This window comes from Pseudochaenichthys georgianus, chromosome 16 (genome assembly GCF_902827115.2).
Source record: "Pseudochaenichthys georgianus chromosome 16, fPseGeo1.2, whole genome shotgun sequence".
Taxonomy (NCBI): Eukaryota; Metazoa; Chordata; class Actinopteri; order Perciformes; family Channichthyidae; genus Pseudochaenichthys; species Pseudochaenichthys georgianus.
Window position 1 is genome coordinate 33266581 of NC_047518.2, and position 15845 is coordinate 33282425.

The window sequence follows — 15845 nt, forward strand, 5'->3', positions numbered from 1 at the left end:
AGAAATTGAAACAATCAAACAAACACCTAACTAAGCTTTTGCACATGATACTTTTACCTATAAATGAAGACAGTATTGCAGTCGTTTGGTGAAATAACATCAATAAGCAACACAAGCTTCAGATCAATGAGAAAGCAATATAATTGTATTTATTTTTGTCATAATTATGGTCACAAGATGCAATCAGCTTGCTTTATGATTTCCAGTTATGCGGCTACATAAGAATGTACAGTGAAGGGAAAGAATGAAAGTCATCAGTGAATCATCAGATATAAGCCCACTCAAGCTCATGTGGGGTGCATTGCATTATCACCAATAGTTTAAATTGATAACAGTTTGAATGAGGTCAATGCCGGGGAAGTCCATGGCAATGATACCAAAGCATGGTCTGGGCTGATTTGGGTAAAACTGTCTCAGGTATTGATTGAGCCATGGGTTTACCTTTTCAGCGACTCGCTTTGGAGTCAGAAACATTCCCCAGAAAGTACCAAAGCCTGTGCCAGTACTGTCAGTCAAAATAGCATTATCACCCCCACAAGCTTCAGTGGCTTGGTTCAGCTGCTTACTTATCATTTTGTCTTTATTTTTAACATCACTAACCTCATTGTAATGCTTTCCGTCTGTATCTATGAGTGGAATTCCCAGTGTGAAGGTGCTCTTTTGCAAAAAGACAATTTTCCCCCTGACCTGACCCATATTTGGCATTGCAGTGTTCACCCACACATTCTGGTCATTACCAATTAGACTCTGCACCATTTCATTGACAGTTTTCTTCTCAAAAGACTCTGGTTGGACTCTAATGAGCACAGCCTCAGTCTTAAACTCTGACAGGAAGGCTTGGACAGTGTCAATGACATCCCTGAGAGTGCTGTGCTGGTACATCACCCCATGCATGACATAGAGGGTGGTACCCAGTCCAAATACTTTGAGATCTAGGAAACGAATGCCAGCTCTAAGTTGATCCTTCAGGGACCAAGCCTGGTGTTCAGCCTCTGGACCGCCGTAGAGGGCCATGCTGTCGTGGGCACCGGGGAAGGTGAGGAGAGAGAGGGTGCGGAAATCCTCAACACCCGACATCCATGGAATATTGTAGGACCCCGGGAGAATGAGGTTTGCATCGTCATTGAAGAATTGGTCATTTCCATGGCAGAAAACACTGAGGGTTTAGAAAAAGATTATTTAAACTCAATTGCCACAAAATTGCAGCCTAATAACAACATATCCATTCTTGTGTTTTACTTGCAACATGTTCAAAGTATACTCACGTGACAGATACCAATATGAACTGGAAAAGCAGGCCAGACTTCATTCTTGCTGAAATGCAATCTAAAATAGAAAACACGCATTCATCTAAATCAATCATAATCTAAAAACATGCATTCATAAATTACTCATTTGAAATCCAAGATAGGCTTATTAATATTTATATTTATATATAATATTTTATTAACACCATCAGGTCAAATTGGTACTATACCTTACAGCCAGGAGGATTTCACAGCAAACTAACCCAACGCTCAGAATGTGGACGGCTCAACTAAACAGCCCTGATTTATATTGCTTGGTTATCTGCAAAATTGTAGGCGTGGACCACAAATATCAGGTAAGTAATCCAGACTGATTGTTCTTGATGTCATACATACAAATTAGGGATGCACGATAATTATCGGCCCGATATTAGGAATTATGACGTCATCCCGATAAACCCGATACAAGTAGCCCCGATAATATACAATATATTTTTTGGGTAAAAAAAAAGGAAAAATACTGCGGTGTGGGTGGATTGGGATGAGGGGCGCTTGTTTTCACCCGGCTCCTCCCGTTTTGCCAGTACTGTGGTATTAGTGGTTTAGGAAGAGGGGAGTTTTTCACAAATCCAGCGCTCCCTAACTCACGCCTGGCTGTGACGTAAATGGTGTGCGGCCGTGAAGCCAGGACAGTAAACAAACATGTCGTCGGTGGTTTGGGACTATTTCAAAGTTTCAGAGTTGGAAAGTTCGCTTGCTATTTGTAACAAATGTAATGCAGAAGTTCCACGAGGAGGGAAAAAGGCAACGAGCTACAATACTTCGAACCTGATCAGTCACCTGAAACATCGCCATCGCTACGATGGTGTGTTAAAAGCGTACGAAGACGCCTGCGCTGCTAAACTAGCGGCAAATCCAAAGCCAGCTGCAAAGGCACCGGGGCTTTTATCTATCGACGAGGCTTTTGAAAAAGGCAAGAAGTTTGCCAGTTTTGCAACTCAAGGCATATGCTCGAGCTGCCTGGACGCTGCAATCATGTTGTGCACTATCCGTGCCGAGTGTGCTGACTTTTCGTACAATGTCCCACTGTCTGGCTTCCTGCATAAAGTGAAGTGCTCGGCGCAGTTGTGGCGAAATGTCGCTCCTCTGTTTTCATTTAAACAGCTCCTTATATCCGTTAGCGCAGCTAGCTAGCACCAGATGCTAACAACAACAATGCACGTAAGGTCTCTCTCTCGCTCGCTCGGGCCACACATACACACACCCTCCCAGGCCTCCAGATGGCCAGTCGGTGCCTGCCGGTGAGCGTGGAAGTGTAGTCTGCCACAAGCGGGCAGGCAGCAGGAGCGGGGCTGTCAGCATCAGCTTGTAGATGGTATTTTAAAGTCGATGCGCTCTGAAACTACGGGGAGGCCAAGGAAAAAAATACACATGCGTTAATCGCGTTAAAATAATTAGTGGCGTAATTTTTTTTTTATTAACGGTTATCGGTATCGGTCTCGAGAAGCAGGGAGTTATCGGTATCGGTTTCAAAAAACCAATATCGTGCATCCCTAATACAAATATATTAGTACCGATTGTGGTGGTGTTTGTTTTTAAGGGTGTTTTAGAAGGGGAGTTCCTAAATCAAATAATTGGTTAAGATTAGATTTGATCTTTAACAGGAATTATCTTGAATGCAAGCAGCCACACCAGTGCAATACTAAGATAATGACTAAGCTATAATCTTGACCACATAACTGGTGACATTGTTGAGAGTCTGCCAGCCAGAGGTGGCGTTAGAGTTTTTCGTTCTCATCAAATTTCCGTCATAATCCATTATTACCCGTCGGGTCTGTACACATCTCGTCACTAAACTAAAGAGGGGCTTCCACATGTGGCAGACCAGGCGATGGTGCTGCCGGATTTGGCACCGGCCCCACTATAACTTTGTCCAAGATAGTCGTAGGCTACTGTCTCCAAAATGACACTGGTGTTTGGTCTGCACTCGTGTTGACCGCCCTTGACCGCCCTCCCTCACGTGATCTTCACCAATTCAGACACCCTTGCATGCCATCTTGCCTCCCAACACACGTCACTTTGCCTTGAGGTGAAACACCAACCCTCTGGTTTTTAGGCATCCATTTACCCCTTCAGCCAAAGACACCAGTACATATTCCAGTCACATTTGACTGTCACAGCCATGCAGTTATCATGTTGATTTTTCTTTGTGTGTATTGTGCTGCTGGTTAAATTGTTTCATGTTCTCAAATCAAAGATCTCAAACCTGTTAAAAATCCCATCCCTTACACTCCTGTTACTGAGTTTTAGGCAGTAGCAAACCCTTTAATAGCAACACAATTGTTGACGCTAATAAACATTTATATCTGGCTCTTGAGGGCTCTGAAGTGAAGTGTACTTATTGAGCCAAATCTATCAATCAAAGTCAATCAAAGTTTATTTATTTAGCCCAATATCACAAATTGTACTTTTGGCTTTACAGTTTATACAGAACTTGAATATGCTGGAAATTCCCGGTGCTGTAAGCTTTTGAAATATTTTTTGAAGAGAGAAGAGTCACTGTGTTTCTCCTTGCATTGTGTACAGCCAACCCAGTCTCACAAAAAAACGTGTAATAAGTTATAACTACGTTGGTCCACAACGTAGGACGTAGTATTTCTACGAAAACGCCTCTGAAATTGTAAAATGCCTACGTTTTCACCATTCATTCCAATGGCTGGCGTCTATGTCACGTGATCTTTACATTTCTCCCTGCAGAAAAAAAAAAACATGGCCGAACTTCGTTTTATTCTCGGTGTAAAATGCCTATTTAAAGTTACTTTGGCCATTAAAATGCGTTTTGATGTCATTTGATGCGAGAAATATGAGTTGTTATTTCAGATTATGTGTGCAGTGGATGTACATGATCTTTAGTTTGCTAGTTATTACGAAGATTACTTCAGGAAATTGTGTCTATACAACGTTTTCATTGTTACCAAGGTGGTTGCTAGGGACGCTGCTATCGATATTATTTCTGTTATGTTGTGTAACTGTTTAATGGTGTTATCTTTATTGCTACTCCCTTCCCCGTTAAAGTATAGTGTTGGTCCACAGCGCAAACATATTAGTTTAACAAAATCTGCATCTAAAATGGTGCAGAAACGTTATTTTCCCCTGTAAAATTCCAGTCTCACATCTCACAGCACATCGTCATTAACAAATACCGGAAACAGACCGAAAACACTTTATTCCGAGTGTACTTGCTTTTCTCTTTGAAAGTCATCACATAACGGCATTGTAATACACGGTTCGGCTGCATTAAATATTACATATCTGCCGTAGTTCTGTATTTATAGAGCCCTGATGAGAAGACCTCTAGACAAACATGAGGAACTGAAAACGTGACGTGGATCATAAATATATCAACAATTAAACAACATCTTACATTTCTTTTCACACAATGCGTCTCCTTGCAGTATCAACACTAATTCGGCGGACTTTTATATTTGATCCAATTGGTAGATAGGCTGTATTTACACCATAAAGGTGCACAGCTGATATAAAGGGACACCTAGTGGTTAAAGCATGTTATTGAATTTCATTATTTTTATTATTAGATATTAATAGAATCCCTATAAAGTATGTTCATTACTCGTTATTCTCTACTAATAGTTAAGTAAATGACTATGACTATTTTGCACATCCCCTTCAAGATTTCAAGATTTTCTAAGGTTTATTGACATATCATATAGGCCTACACAACTATGGTGTAGTTATGCAATGAATGAAAAACTTGGGTCGCAGGTTCCTCAACAGTGCATTACAAGACATCTATCAATATGTGTGCATACCTCCAGCAATGTTAACTATGTTGAAGCACTTATTTTAACTGATATTATACATATGTATTATACTCTTATAAGATGTATGTAGATAGTGTTAGGGAAATAATTATCTCAGACTCCTAGATGTGACATACAGGACCAACCTTGACGTCTATTTATGTCCTTTAAGGACACAGGCTGCTTCAGCCAATAATGTTATTGTTCCTGTCCTTTAAGGACACAGGCTGCTTCAGCCAATAATGTTATTGTTCCCATTCTGTGACCGGTCAATACTAGGTCACAGATGGTCTTTGTTGTGGGTGCACTGGGACACTTCCTTCTTTGTTGTTTGTGGACTCCAGGTATGACATATTCGAGGCCATAAGTGGCGGACGCAGGTAACTCAGTGTGCCCAAACTGTCTAAAGCTATCTTATCAAAACATGTTGATTACTCTCTTTTGAAACCAGTTAAATGGGCTAGCAAGAGAGAGGCGCTCCAGAATTGACGTGGCAACCACCCGTGCAGTCAGACCGTGACTGTGTGACTTGTGATGTGAATTCTCCGGCCGTAACTCCAAATAAACCTCCAGTGTTTGACATCGAAGCTCCTGCTCTACCCTGTCTCCTTCCTGAGTCGGTGACTCCCACTGCATTGCTACACAGAAGTTTCCATTACAATTTGGCGTTGTCGGCAGGATGCCAACAGATCTTCAGAGCTGGTAGGTGTGATTTTCAAATCTACATTTGAACATTGCCTTACCAGAATCTGTGATTGACAGTGTGTGCTGCTCGGGACGTATGTGCCATACAAGCATGCACAGCTCATGTTCAGAAAACCTTAAAGAAAGGCATCAGTGAAGTGGAGCTTCTGTGTGAATTGAAAGCAATGTAAAAGATTTGTATTGGACAAATCGCCGGATTCTGAGGGTCTTAGCGGCCAAACACAGCAGTTGAAAATAAGCAGCCAGAGATATTTACTGCTATCGCCTCTCTGCAAAACACGGCTCCAGCTGCAGCCTTGGGAGTGTGTGTAAAACCTCCCCGTGTTTGTGAAGCTGGAGAAGTGCAGGAAAGAGAGGGAGAAAGTCACAGCTTTTGCCTATAGGCTTTAACTCACAACACCGCCGTCTCTATTGCAACGGGACGGTCTAAAAGCACTCGTTGTTCAGGACCGCTTTCTCATGGTTAGACGGGCCAGCACGAGGTGCGTGCATCACCCGATGCGCCACGGCTCCCTAGACATTGAGGAGCAGGTGGCGGTCAGGGGTGCATACATACAATTATAGGCTAATTGATCACAGGTGGGTAGTGGCAAGCAAGCATAGAGCAAACTGTGTTTCATTTTGAAGTGAACTCGATAGCAAGTACATAGGCTGGTCGTACGGACTACAGTCAACTGGGCTGTCGTTTGGAGAGAAAGGGCAGGGGGAAAAGTCTGTGGGCTCCGATCGGGGGGGCACAGCGCCACTAGAAAAGAGTAGTGGTTGTCGCAAGAGGATAAGCTAGTTATCGCTCTTGGACGGCTTTAAGGCACCGATCTATGACTTGTATACAAGGGTGAGGCGTGAGACAAGACGCCCCACTGGAGATAATTCCCCACCCCCCCTAAAACCCCTTAATCCGGACTAAATTGAGCTGGATTGAGTTTTGCTGTCTCGCATGGTGTTTATTTGGAGTTCATGTTTTGTTTGTCTGATTGTTTGTATGGGGGGTCTATATTGGTTTGTCCCGCCGTCTTGTGAATGTTTTGTAACAACTAATAATGAATCAGTCCATAGCCAGGGTAAAATGAACTAAACTTTAGTTATCTCACCAAAAGTAAATGACTTGAGAAAAATAAATAATATAAAGATGTAAAGCAAAATTCTGGTCGTATAAATGTGCTGCAAAATGAAAATAAATAGAAAAAAGAGTGTTTTTATGTCCTGCAGAGGAAAATGTAAACAAGAAGCACACTGTTCAGGGTGTGCGCTGTAGGTGTAAGAAGAAAAGAAGATTATATTGCTTTAAGAATCCATTCTTAAATGGTATTGCTGGTATGTTAAGATATGTTTGTGACCTTGTATAAACCCTATGCCCCGTCCTGCGCCCCGAGACCCTCAGAGACCTGCCTGAGGAGATCAGGGTTGCAAAATCTGTTTTTGTAGGTCAATGTTGTATTATTTGTTTCATTAATTGTTGTTGAAACCTTTTGTGCTGTTGCTGCAAAATGGAAACTTTGTTGATTGTCTGTTCCAACTGGCCACTGGAATCAGATAATTAATATAAGTTGAAGTTCAATTACAGTTTTAAAAATAGTCTAACATTCTTTATTAAACTGCTTCAAATTATTTCTCGTATCAACCAATTGGTCTCCATAGACATTACTAAAATTAAAATAGTTGTTAAACTACTGACAAGTTTTCTGAAACCGAGCTTATGAACAACAGAGTGAAGGTCGCTGGTTAAGCCAGGATCAATATATTTGTTGAAGTTTTTATTGTGTGCATAATAAATGTGTTAAATTAATTGAGCAATTCTTTAAAAAGTATAATGTTGCAATCTTTTTAAAATAAGTAATTACAGTTAAAAAATAGATGTTGTTTTCCAAGGGCCTCTTTCACAGGCGCACACTTTGAATCATAACATTTCCAAGTCCAACAGAGATCAGTATCACTTTGTGTTGCAAGCCAAATCCAGGGGTTCTACTCGAGCCCAATTTTAAATACCATAAAGAAAAGTATTGAACCCAGCTCGAGCTAAATGTCAAATGTATTTAATTAATGTGCAAGTGTTTTGATTTATTTAAAATGTTCCAGTCTAGCTTCCTTCGAGTTTAGTGTAAACAACATATTGGTTCTCATAACATTCTCTCACTGCTGTGCTGTCCCAAATGTTTTAAACCTTGGGCACACACACACACACACACACACACACACACACACACACACACACACACACACACACACACACACACACTTTGGATGAGTTTTCACTTTATCCAAATTGTAAATTGTTGCCTTCTTTAAAGTTATTAGTAATTCAAGATTAATTATTAAATTAAATGTGGTACATAACATAGAATAAATAAAATAACTTTGACTTGATCATTTTGTTCACAACATTAGACCTTGTCCTCTAATCTCTACTAGAATAAGATAAGTGTGCATGTTTGGGTGTTTTGAACACTCCTGTAATGTACCTAATCTTGTTATCCTTTTCATTACAGAGCTGGGAAAATGGTGTATTGCTTAGATTCTGATCCGTGCAAGTCCAATTTTGACTGACTTTAGTTCTAAATGTTAATGTTAATTTGATTTCAACCCATAAGTAATTATTTAGATTAACTCAACATTTCACATGATGGATTAGTGTTCCACATTTTTTCCCACTCATCTATTGTGCAATTAGGCCAATGGTAAAAAGAGACATTGATGACCTTGTGTCCCTTTTGTTGGTACGTGGTTCCATTTTGGTCTATGGCCTTGGACGGCTTCTACCCTGCTACCGTCCGGCTGAGTGCAGTCACAGAGATGCTATGGCTGCTCTACATGAAAGGACACCATTCCCTGCTCCCAGAGACAATGCTCCTCAAACTGAACATTACAGCCGTTGATACTGTCTCACGTGGGCCACTCCCCCCACCAAGCCATGAACTGAAAGCTTGACATCTGCTTTGAACACCTGGAAACCTCCCTGTCACACCAGCACCAACCCTTGGGTCAGTCAGATGGGACTAACGGCTTAACTTAGGGCATTTGGTTCAGAAATATGACTCTCGTTACCGCAGAGTGGGTTGTTTTTTTAAGGCTATTCATACTGCTATGCAGAGGATGCCTGTACAGTTGGCAAGCTGTTAAAAGCCCCTACTATTTTTAAAATAGGCCTGATGTCAGGGGCCTCTTAGTTCTACATGGATTCACATTATATGGACCATGTTTGCACCTGGTAAAACTAAAGGCTGCACGGTACGCAGGCTACAATACGACCATTCTGTTCTGCTCTAACGATTCAATTGATAGATTCTACATCAAAACAATTAGCTTTTATTGTTTCCAATGATAACGTCACCTTAAGTGGAGGAATGCAAACCTGTTTTCAAATGTAAGGTTTTGAATTTGTTTGACATTTCTCAGTAATAACACCCTCAGACACCCAATTCCATTCATGCTATGCCTTCAGTGGTAACTCAGATGTTAGGGGGGATGAAGCTTTTCCTCCCAAATCAGATATGCTTTGTTTTTCAACAAAGGTATACATTTCCTGCATAATATATCCATCCATCCATCCATCCATCTTCTCCCGCTTATCCGTGGTCGGGTCGCGGGGGTAGCAGTTCCAGCAGAGAGCCCCAAACTTTCTTTTCCCTGGCGACATCAACCAGCTCTGACTGGGGGATCCCAAGGCGCTCCCAGGCCAGCGAAGAGATATAATCCCTCCACCTGGTCCTAGGTCTACCCCTTGGTCTCTTCCCAGCTGGACGTGCCTGGAACACCTCCCTAGGGAGGCGCCCAGGTGGCATCCTAACTAGGTGCCCGAACCACCTCAACTGGCTTCTTTCGACGCGAAGGAGGAGCGGCTCAACTCCGAGTCCCTCCCTGATGACCGAACTTCTCACCTTATCTCTAAGGGAGACACCAGCCACCCGGCGGAGGAAACCCATCTCGGCCGCTTGTATCCGCGATCTCGTTCTTTCGGTCATGACCCATCCTTCATGACCATAGGTGAGGGTAGGAACGAAAATGGCCCGGTAGACAGAGAGCTTTGCCTTCTGACTCAGCTCCCTTTTCGTCACAACGGTGCGGTAAAGCGACTGCAATACCGCTCCCGCTGCTCCGATTCTCCGGCCCATCTCACGCTCCATTGTTCCCTCACTCGAGAACAAGACCCCGAGATACTTGAACTCCTTCACTTGGGGTAAGGACTCATTCCCTACTTGGAGTGGACAGTCCATCGGTTTCCTGCTGAGAACCATGGCCTCAGATTTGGAGGTGCTGATCCTCATCCCAGCCGCTTCACACTCGGTTGCGAACCGATCCAGTGAGTGCTGAAGGTCGCAGACCGATGAAGCCATCAGAACCACATCATCTGCAAAAAGCAGTGGTGCAATCCTTACTCCACCGAACTGCAGACCCCCCCCCCCACGACTACGCCTCGAAATCCGATCCATGTATATTACAAACAGGATTGGTGACAAAGCGCAGCCCTGGCGGAGGCCAACCCTCACCGGAAATGGGTCCGACTTACTGCCGAGGACCCGGACACAGCTCTCGCTTTGGGAGTACAGAGATTGGATGGCCCTGAGTAGAGACCCCCTCACCCCATACTCCCGCAGCACCTCCCACAGTAACTCCCTGGGAACCCGGTCATACGCCTTCTCCAAGTCTACAAAACACATGTAGACCGGATAAGCGTACTCCCAGGCCCCCTCCAGGATCCTTGCGAGAGTAAAAAGCTGATCCGTCGTTCCACGACCAGGACGGAATCCGCATTGTTCCTCCTCAATCTGAGGTTCGACAATCGGCCTGACCCTCCTTTCAAGTACCTTGGAGTAAACTTTCCCGGGGAGGCTGAGTAGTGTGATGCCTCTGTAATTGGCACACACCCTCTGATCCCCCTTTTTGAAAAGGGGGACCACCACCCCGGTCTGCCACTCCTTCGGCACTGTTTCCGACTTCCACGCAACGTTGATGAGACGTGTCAACCATGACAGTCCCTCAACACCCAGAGCCTTCAGCATTTCCGGGCGGATCTCATCCACCCCCGGGGCTTTGCCACTGTGGAGTTGTTTAACGACCTCAGTGACCTCCCACCGGGAGATTGGTGTTGATCCCCCGTCATACTCCAGCTCTGCCTCTAACATAGAGGGCGGAGTTGTCGGGTTCAGGAGTTCCTCAAAGTGTTCCTTCCAACGCCCCAACACTCCATCAGTTGAGGTCAACAACGTCCCATCCTTACTGTACACAGCTTGGATGGTTCCCTGCTTCCCCCTCCTGAGGTGTCGGACAGTTTTCCAGAACAACTTTGGTGCCGCCCGAAAGTCCTTCTCCATGTCTTCTCCGAACTTCTCCCACACCCGCTGCTTTGCCTCGGCCACGGATGAGGCTGCTGCCCTTCGGGCCTGTCGGTACCTTGCAACTGCCTCGGGAGTCCCCCGGGATAACAAATCCCTGAAGGCCTCCTTCTTCAGTCGGACGGCTTCCCTGACCACCGGTGTCCACCAGGAGGTTCGAGGGTTACCGCCCCTTGAGGCACCTAGGACCTTGAGACCACAGCTCCCCACCGCGGCTTCGGCAATAGAGGCTTTGAACACCGACCACTCTGGTTCAATGTCCCCAACCTCCACAGGAATGCCCGAAAAGCTCAGCCGGAGGTGTGAGTTGAAGGCCTCCTGAACTTGGGCCTCCTCCAGACGTTCCCAGTTCACCCGAACTACACGTTTGGGCTTACCAGGTCTATCCAGAGGCTTCCCCCGCCACTCGACCCAACTCACCACCAGATGGTGATCAGTTGACAACTCCGCCCCTCTCTTTACCCGAGTGTCCAAAACATACGGCCTCAGGTCCGATGATACGATAACGAAATCGATCATGGACCTTCTGCCTAGGGTGCTCTGGTACCACGTACACTTATGAGCATCCTTATGTTCGAACATGGTGTTTGTTATGGCCAATCCATGACTAGCACAGAAGTCCAGTAACAAACCACCACTCCGGTTCAGATCAGGGGGGCCGTTCCTCCCAATCACGCCCCTCCAAGTGTCTCCATCATTGCCCACATGTGCGTTGAAGTCTCCCAGCAAGACTAAGGAGTCCCCTTCAGGAGCCCCATACAGGACTCTTTCCAGGGTCTCCAAGAAGGCCGAATACTCTGAACTGCTGTTGGGTGCATAAGCACACACAACAGTCAGAGTTTTCCCCCCCATAACCCGCAGGCGTAGGGAGGCGACCCTCTCGTCCACTGGGGTAAACTCCAACAACGAAGCACCTAACCGGGGACTTGTGAGTATCCCCACACCCGCCCGGCGCCTCACACCTTGAGCAACTCCGGAGAAGAATAGAGTCCAACCCCTATCCAGAAGTAAGGTTCCAGAGCCGACGCTGTGCGTAGAGGTGAGCCCAACCAGATCCAACTGGTACCGCTCCACCTCCCGCACAAGCTCCGGCTCCTTCCCCCCCAGAGAGGTGACGTTCCACGTCCCCAAAGCCAGCTTCTGCCGCCCGGGTCTGGTCCGTCGAGACCCTCCGCTTTCACTGCCACCCTTCTGGCAGCGCACCCGACCCCATCGATGTTTCCCGTAGGTGGTGGGCCCGCGGGACGGAGAAGCGGAGGTGTTGCCCACGTTGCCTTTTCGGGCTGGGCCCGGCCGGGCTCCGTGGCAAGCCCGGCCACCAGACGCTCGCCGACGAGTCCTCCTTCTGGGCCTGGCTCCAGAAGGGGACCCCGGGCTTCCTCCGGGCCGGGTATCCTCACTTCTTGTTGTTTCTTTCATGAGGTCTTTTGAACCAATCTTAGTCTGGCCCCTTGCCTGAGACCAATTTGCCATGGGAGACCCTACCAGGAACACAAGGTTCCAGACAACACAGCCCCCAGGTTCATCAGGGCACACAAACCTCTCTACCACGGTAAGGTGCTGGTTCTTCAGAGAGGTGCATAATATATGTTTCTCACAATTGTTTTTTGTTGCAAGCTGCACACAGGTGATACTGAGTCTTCTCGAGTAATAGATATGTAAGAAAAGGGAGGGAAGAGTCAATTATATTGAGTAATTGATTTTATATTGGAACACTTATTTCTCAAACCTGTTTTATGGAAAAGAAAAAATATATATATTTCTGATAAACTAATATTTTATCAAATGGTGAATTAATATAACATTTAGAATCATTGAGAAGGGGTGATATCCACAGGGACTAGCTCACCTTTAAATTACAATAACATTTCTCTGCTTTGGACTGATGAGTATATGATTCTTGCATGTTAAATGACTAACACAAACCTTACATTTATGCATGTGCATGTGTCAGGAAGGCTCCCAAATAATTCTGAGGGGCCTATCCTATTTTTGTAATTAAAATTATAATGTGCTAATCCATTACTTTGAGTTGTCTGCACTCAGGAAAATATCCCTATCAAGTGTTAACCCAATAACTAGGACAGCTCTGAAGGCCAACGGTCAGAGAGAGAGGGTCACACTCTCCGGCTGCAGAGGGCATCCCCAGCCACGGGCAAGGAGGCATGAGGTCGTTCGAGATGAGAGGATTCTAATCTTCAACTATCTGAGGAGATGGGATGCTTCTTCACCATGGGATGCTTCTTCACAACCCTGCGGGACGAGCGAGGACTTCAGAGGCTTCATACAAGATGTCTTCCTAACCTCTCCCATCACGGGGGGAGACCTGGATGCGCCACTTGGAATACGCAGTTTTGTCTGGCACTACTCTCAAGCAGCAGAAGGAATGCAGGCGGATGAGCCTCCGTTTCACTGGGGAGATCAACTACAGTGCTCACTGATGAGCCACACAAAAGCAGAGCAATTGGGGGGTTTAAATATGGCGCTCTGACGACGAAGAGTTTGAGCCAATCAGCACCTCAGTGCTAATTTACAGTATCAGGATGCTTTTACACACACCACACACTCCTTGTCATAAAGAGAGGAGGAGAACGAGTCAGAAAGACTGAAGGACACGTTCTTCCAGCTTGTCAGGGTTTAGTGCTAGTATCCTGTTAGCTGTTGTGTTTTAGTGTTTTGTCTATCGGGCTTGTGATGATAATTATACTCTCTCTCTCTCCAGGTGTCGGCACTTCCTGTCCGTGTGGCACCTGCTAGACGGATTGTTGTTCCCGCCCCTGATTGTGTCCACCTGTGTCCCATTACCTATGGGTATATTTAGTCCTTCTCTCCCTTTGTCTGGTGTTGGTTCGTCTTGTGTTATCATTAGATCCATGCCTGTTTGCCAGAGATATATATTGCAGTACCTAGTAGATCCTAGTGATTCCATGGAGAGTCCTAGTAGAACCTAGAAGTAATAATTGAAAGCTTTGGTTTCTATTCAATAAAGAGTATTACCAAGCAACAGAATCGAGCATCTGAGTTCTTACGAGTCTGGCCGTATCAGAACGAACCAACCTAACAAGATGGACTCAGCCGATTCTACAACGCTAAAAACGGCCCTGCAGGTGCAGGGTAGACTCCTTCATCAGCATGAGGAACAGCTGTCAGCAATTAACCAAGGGGTCCAAGGTTTGAATGTTCGGCAAGACAACCTTCAAGCTACTGTGTCAACGGAAATAAACCTACTGGCTGAGAAGATGCGGGAAGTACTCACTCATCTTGTGGCAAATCCTGGTGTTCCTGCGGCACAGTTTTCCGGTCCAGCGGGGGTCGGGTCTGCTGATATTCCCGTCCAAGTCCCCGTACATTCGCCTACGATCCGCCTCGCGTCGCCAGAGAAATTCTCCGGAGAATCTGGAAACTGTCGTCCTTTCCTGGTGCAGTGCGATCTCCACTTCAAACACCAGCCCGCAGCATTTCCCACCGATCAAGCTAAGATAGCTTTTATTGTTTCTCATCTGACGGGGAGAGCGGAAGCCTGGGCAACAGCGGAGTGGTCCCGGAACTCGCCTGTTTGTCAGTCAGTAAGACTGTTTTTGGAGACCATGAGCAAGATTTTGATCTGACATCACCCGGGAGAGAGGCAGCGAGAGCCCTGGTGAACATTAAGCAGCGGCAGAGGAGAGTGATGGATTACGCAATCGAGTTCCGTACTTTGGCAGCAGAGAGTGGGTGGAACTCAGCGGCTCTTTTTGATGCCTTCCTGCATGGATTATCGGATCCCATAAAGGATCAGTTGGCTCCATTACAGCTGCCTGAAGATGTGGACTCGCTCATCGCCATGGCTATCAGGGTTGATCAACGTCTAGCTGAAAGAGAGCGGGAGAAAGGAAGGAATACAGGATCCACTCTACTTTTCAGACGGGATTTACCGAGGGAAGACTACGCTTGGCAGAGGAATTCCCAGTCTTCATCTCCAGAGCGACCAGCGCCCCCTATCGCAGCGGAGGAACCGATACAGCTCGGTAGAGCCAGACTCACTCCGGAGGAGCGTCAGCGCCGTCTACGGGAACGGCGATGCTTCTACTGCGGCCAGCAGGGTCATGTTTCGGCAGCCTGTTCGGTAAAAGATCGGGCTCATCAGCGGGAAGGAGGACGCTGGTGAGCCGAGTGACTTCCTTCGACTTTCCAGTCAGAAAATTAATGCAGGTACAAATCAAACTTGGTGATAATACTATGACTCAGGATGCATTAGTCGATTCTGGGGCTGATGAGAGTTTGTTAGACTGGGAGTTGGCTAAAAGTTTAAACTTAAAGGTCGTTCTTTTAGATCAACCCTTAGAGGCTAGTGCTTTGGACGGCCGCCTTTTATGTACTAATACTCATCGCACGGAGCCCATGGTATTAGTCATAGATCAGGAACATCGCGAGCAAATAAGTTTTCATTTATTTAACTCTGCTCAACATCCTATCATTTTGGGGTACCCCTGGCTTGTTAAACACAACCCTCACGTTGACTGGCAGACAGGAAGGGTTAAAGGGTGGGGAGTTGAGTGCTCTCGTTCATGTTTAACCAGTACAACAGGGTTGAGTAAATTGCATAGATCTAGTAACTCTAAGCAGGGGTCAGGCAATAACACTGACACTGTTCGGATTTGTCTGTGTTAGTATTTTTCGTGTCCTTTTCTATCTTTGGGTTTCCTATTTTATTTTGTAAAGTGTTCACCCCCGTTTCCTGCCTGTTTGCTTTCTGTCGGTTT

General features: G+C 45.6%; 1 protein-coding gene across 1 annotated transcript; it reads right to left on the reverse strand.

Moving 5' to 3' along the window:
- Positions 1-309: 309 nt before the first annotated feature.
- On the reverse strand, positions 310-1309 carry LOC117460561 (1-phosphatidylinositol phosphodiesterase-like). Its single transcript, XM_071206161.1, has 2 exons — positions 1266-1309; positions 310-1156 (listed from the first exon to the last, which is right to left on the reverse strand). The coding sequence occupies exons 1-2, from the start codon at positions 1307-1309 to the stop codon at positions 310-312; spliced, it is 891 nt and encodes a 296-aa protein (XP_071062262.1).
- Between the last annotated feature and the right edge of the window lie 14536 nt (positions 1310-15845).

Coding starts and splice junctions, on each gene's coding strand:
- LOC117460561 (XM_071206161.1), bottom strand. CDS start 1,309: ATGAAGTCTGGCCTGCTTTTCCAGTTCATATTGGTATCTGTCAC. Junction 1,157..1,265: donor TTCATATTGGTATCTGTCAC/GTGAGTATACTT, acceptor CTAAACCCTCAG/TGTTTTCTGCCATGGAAATG.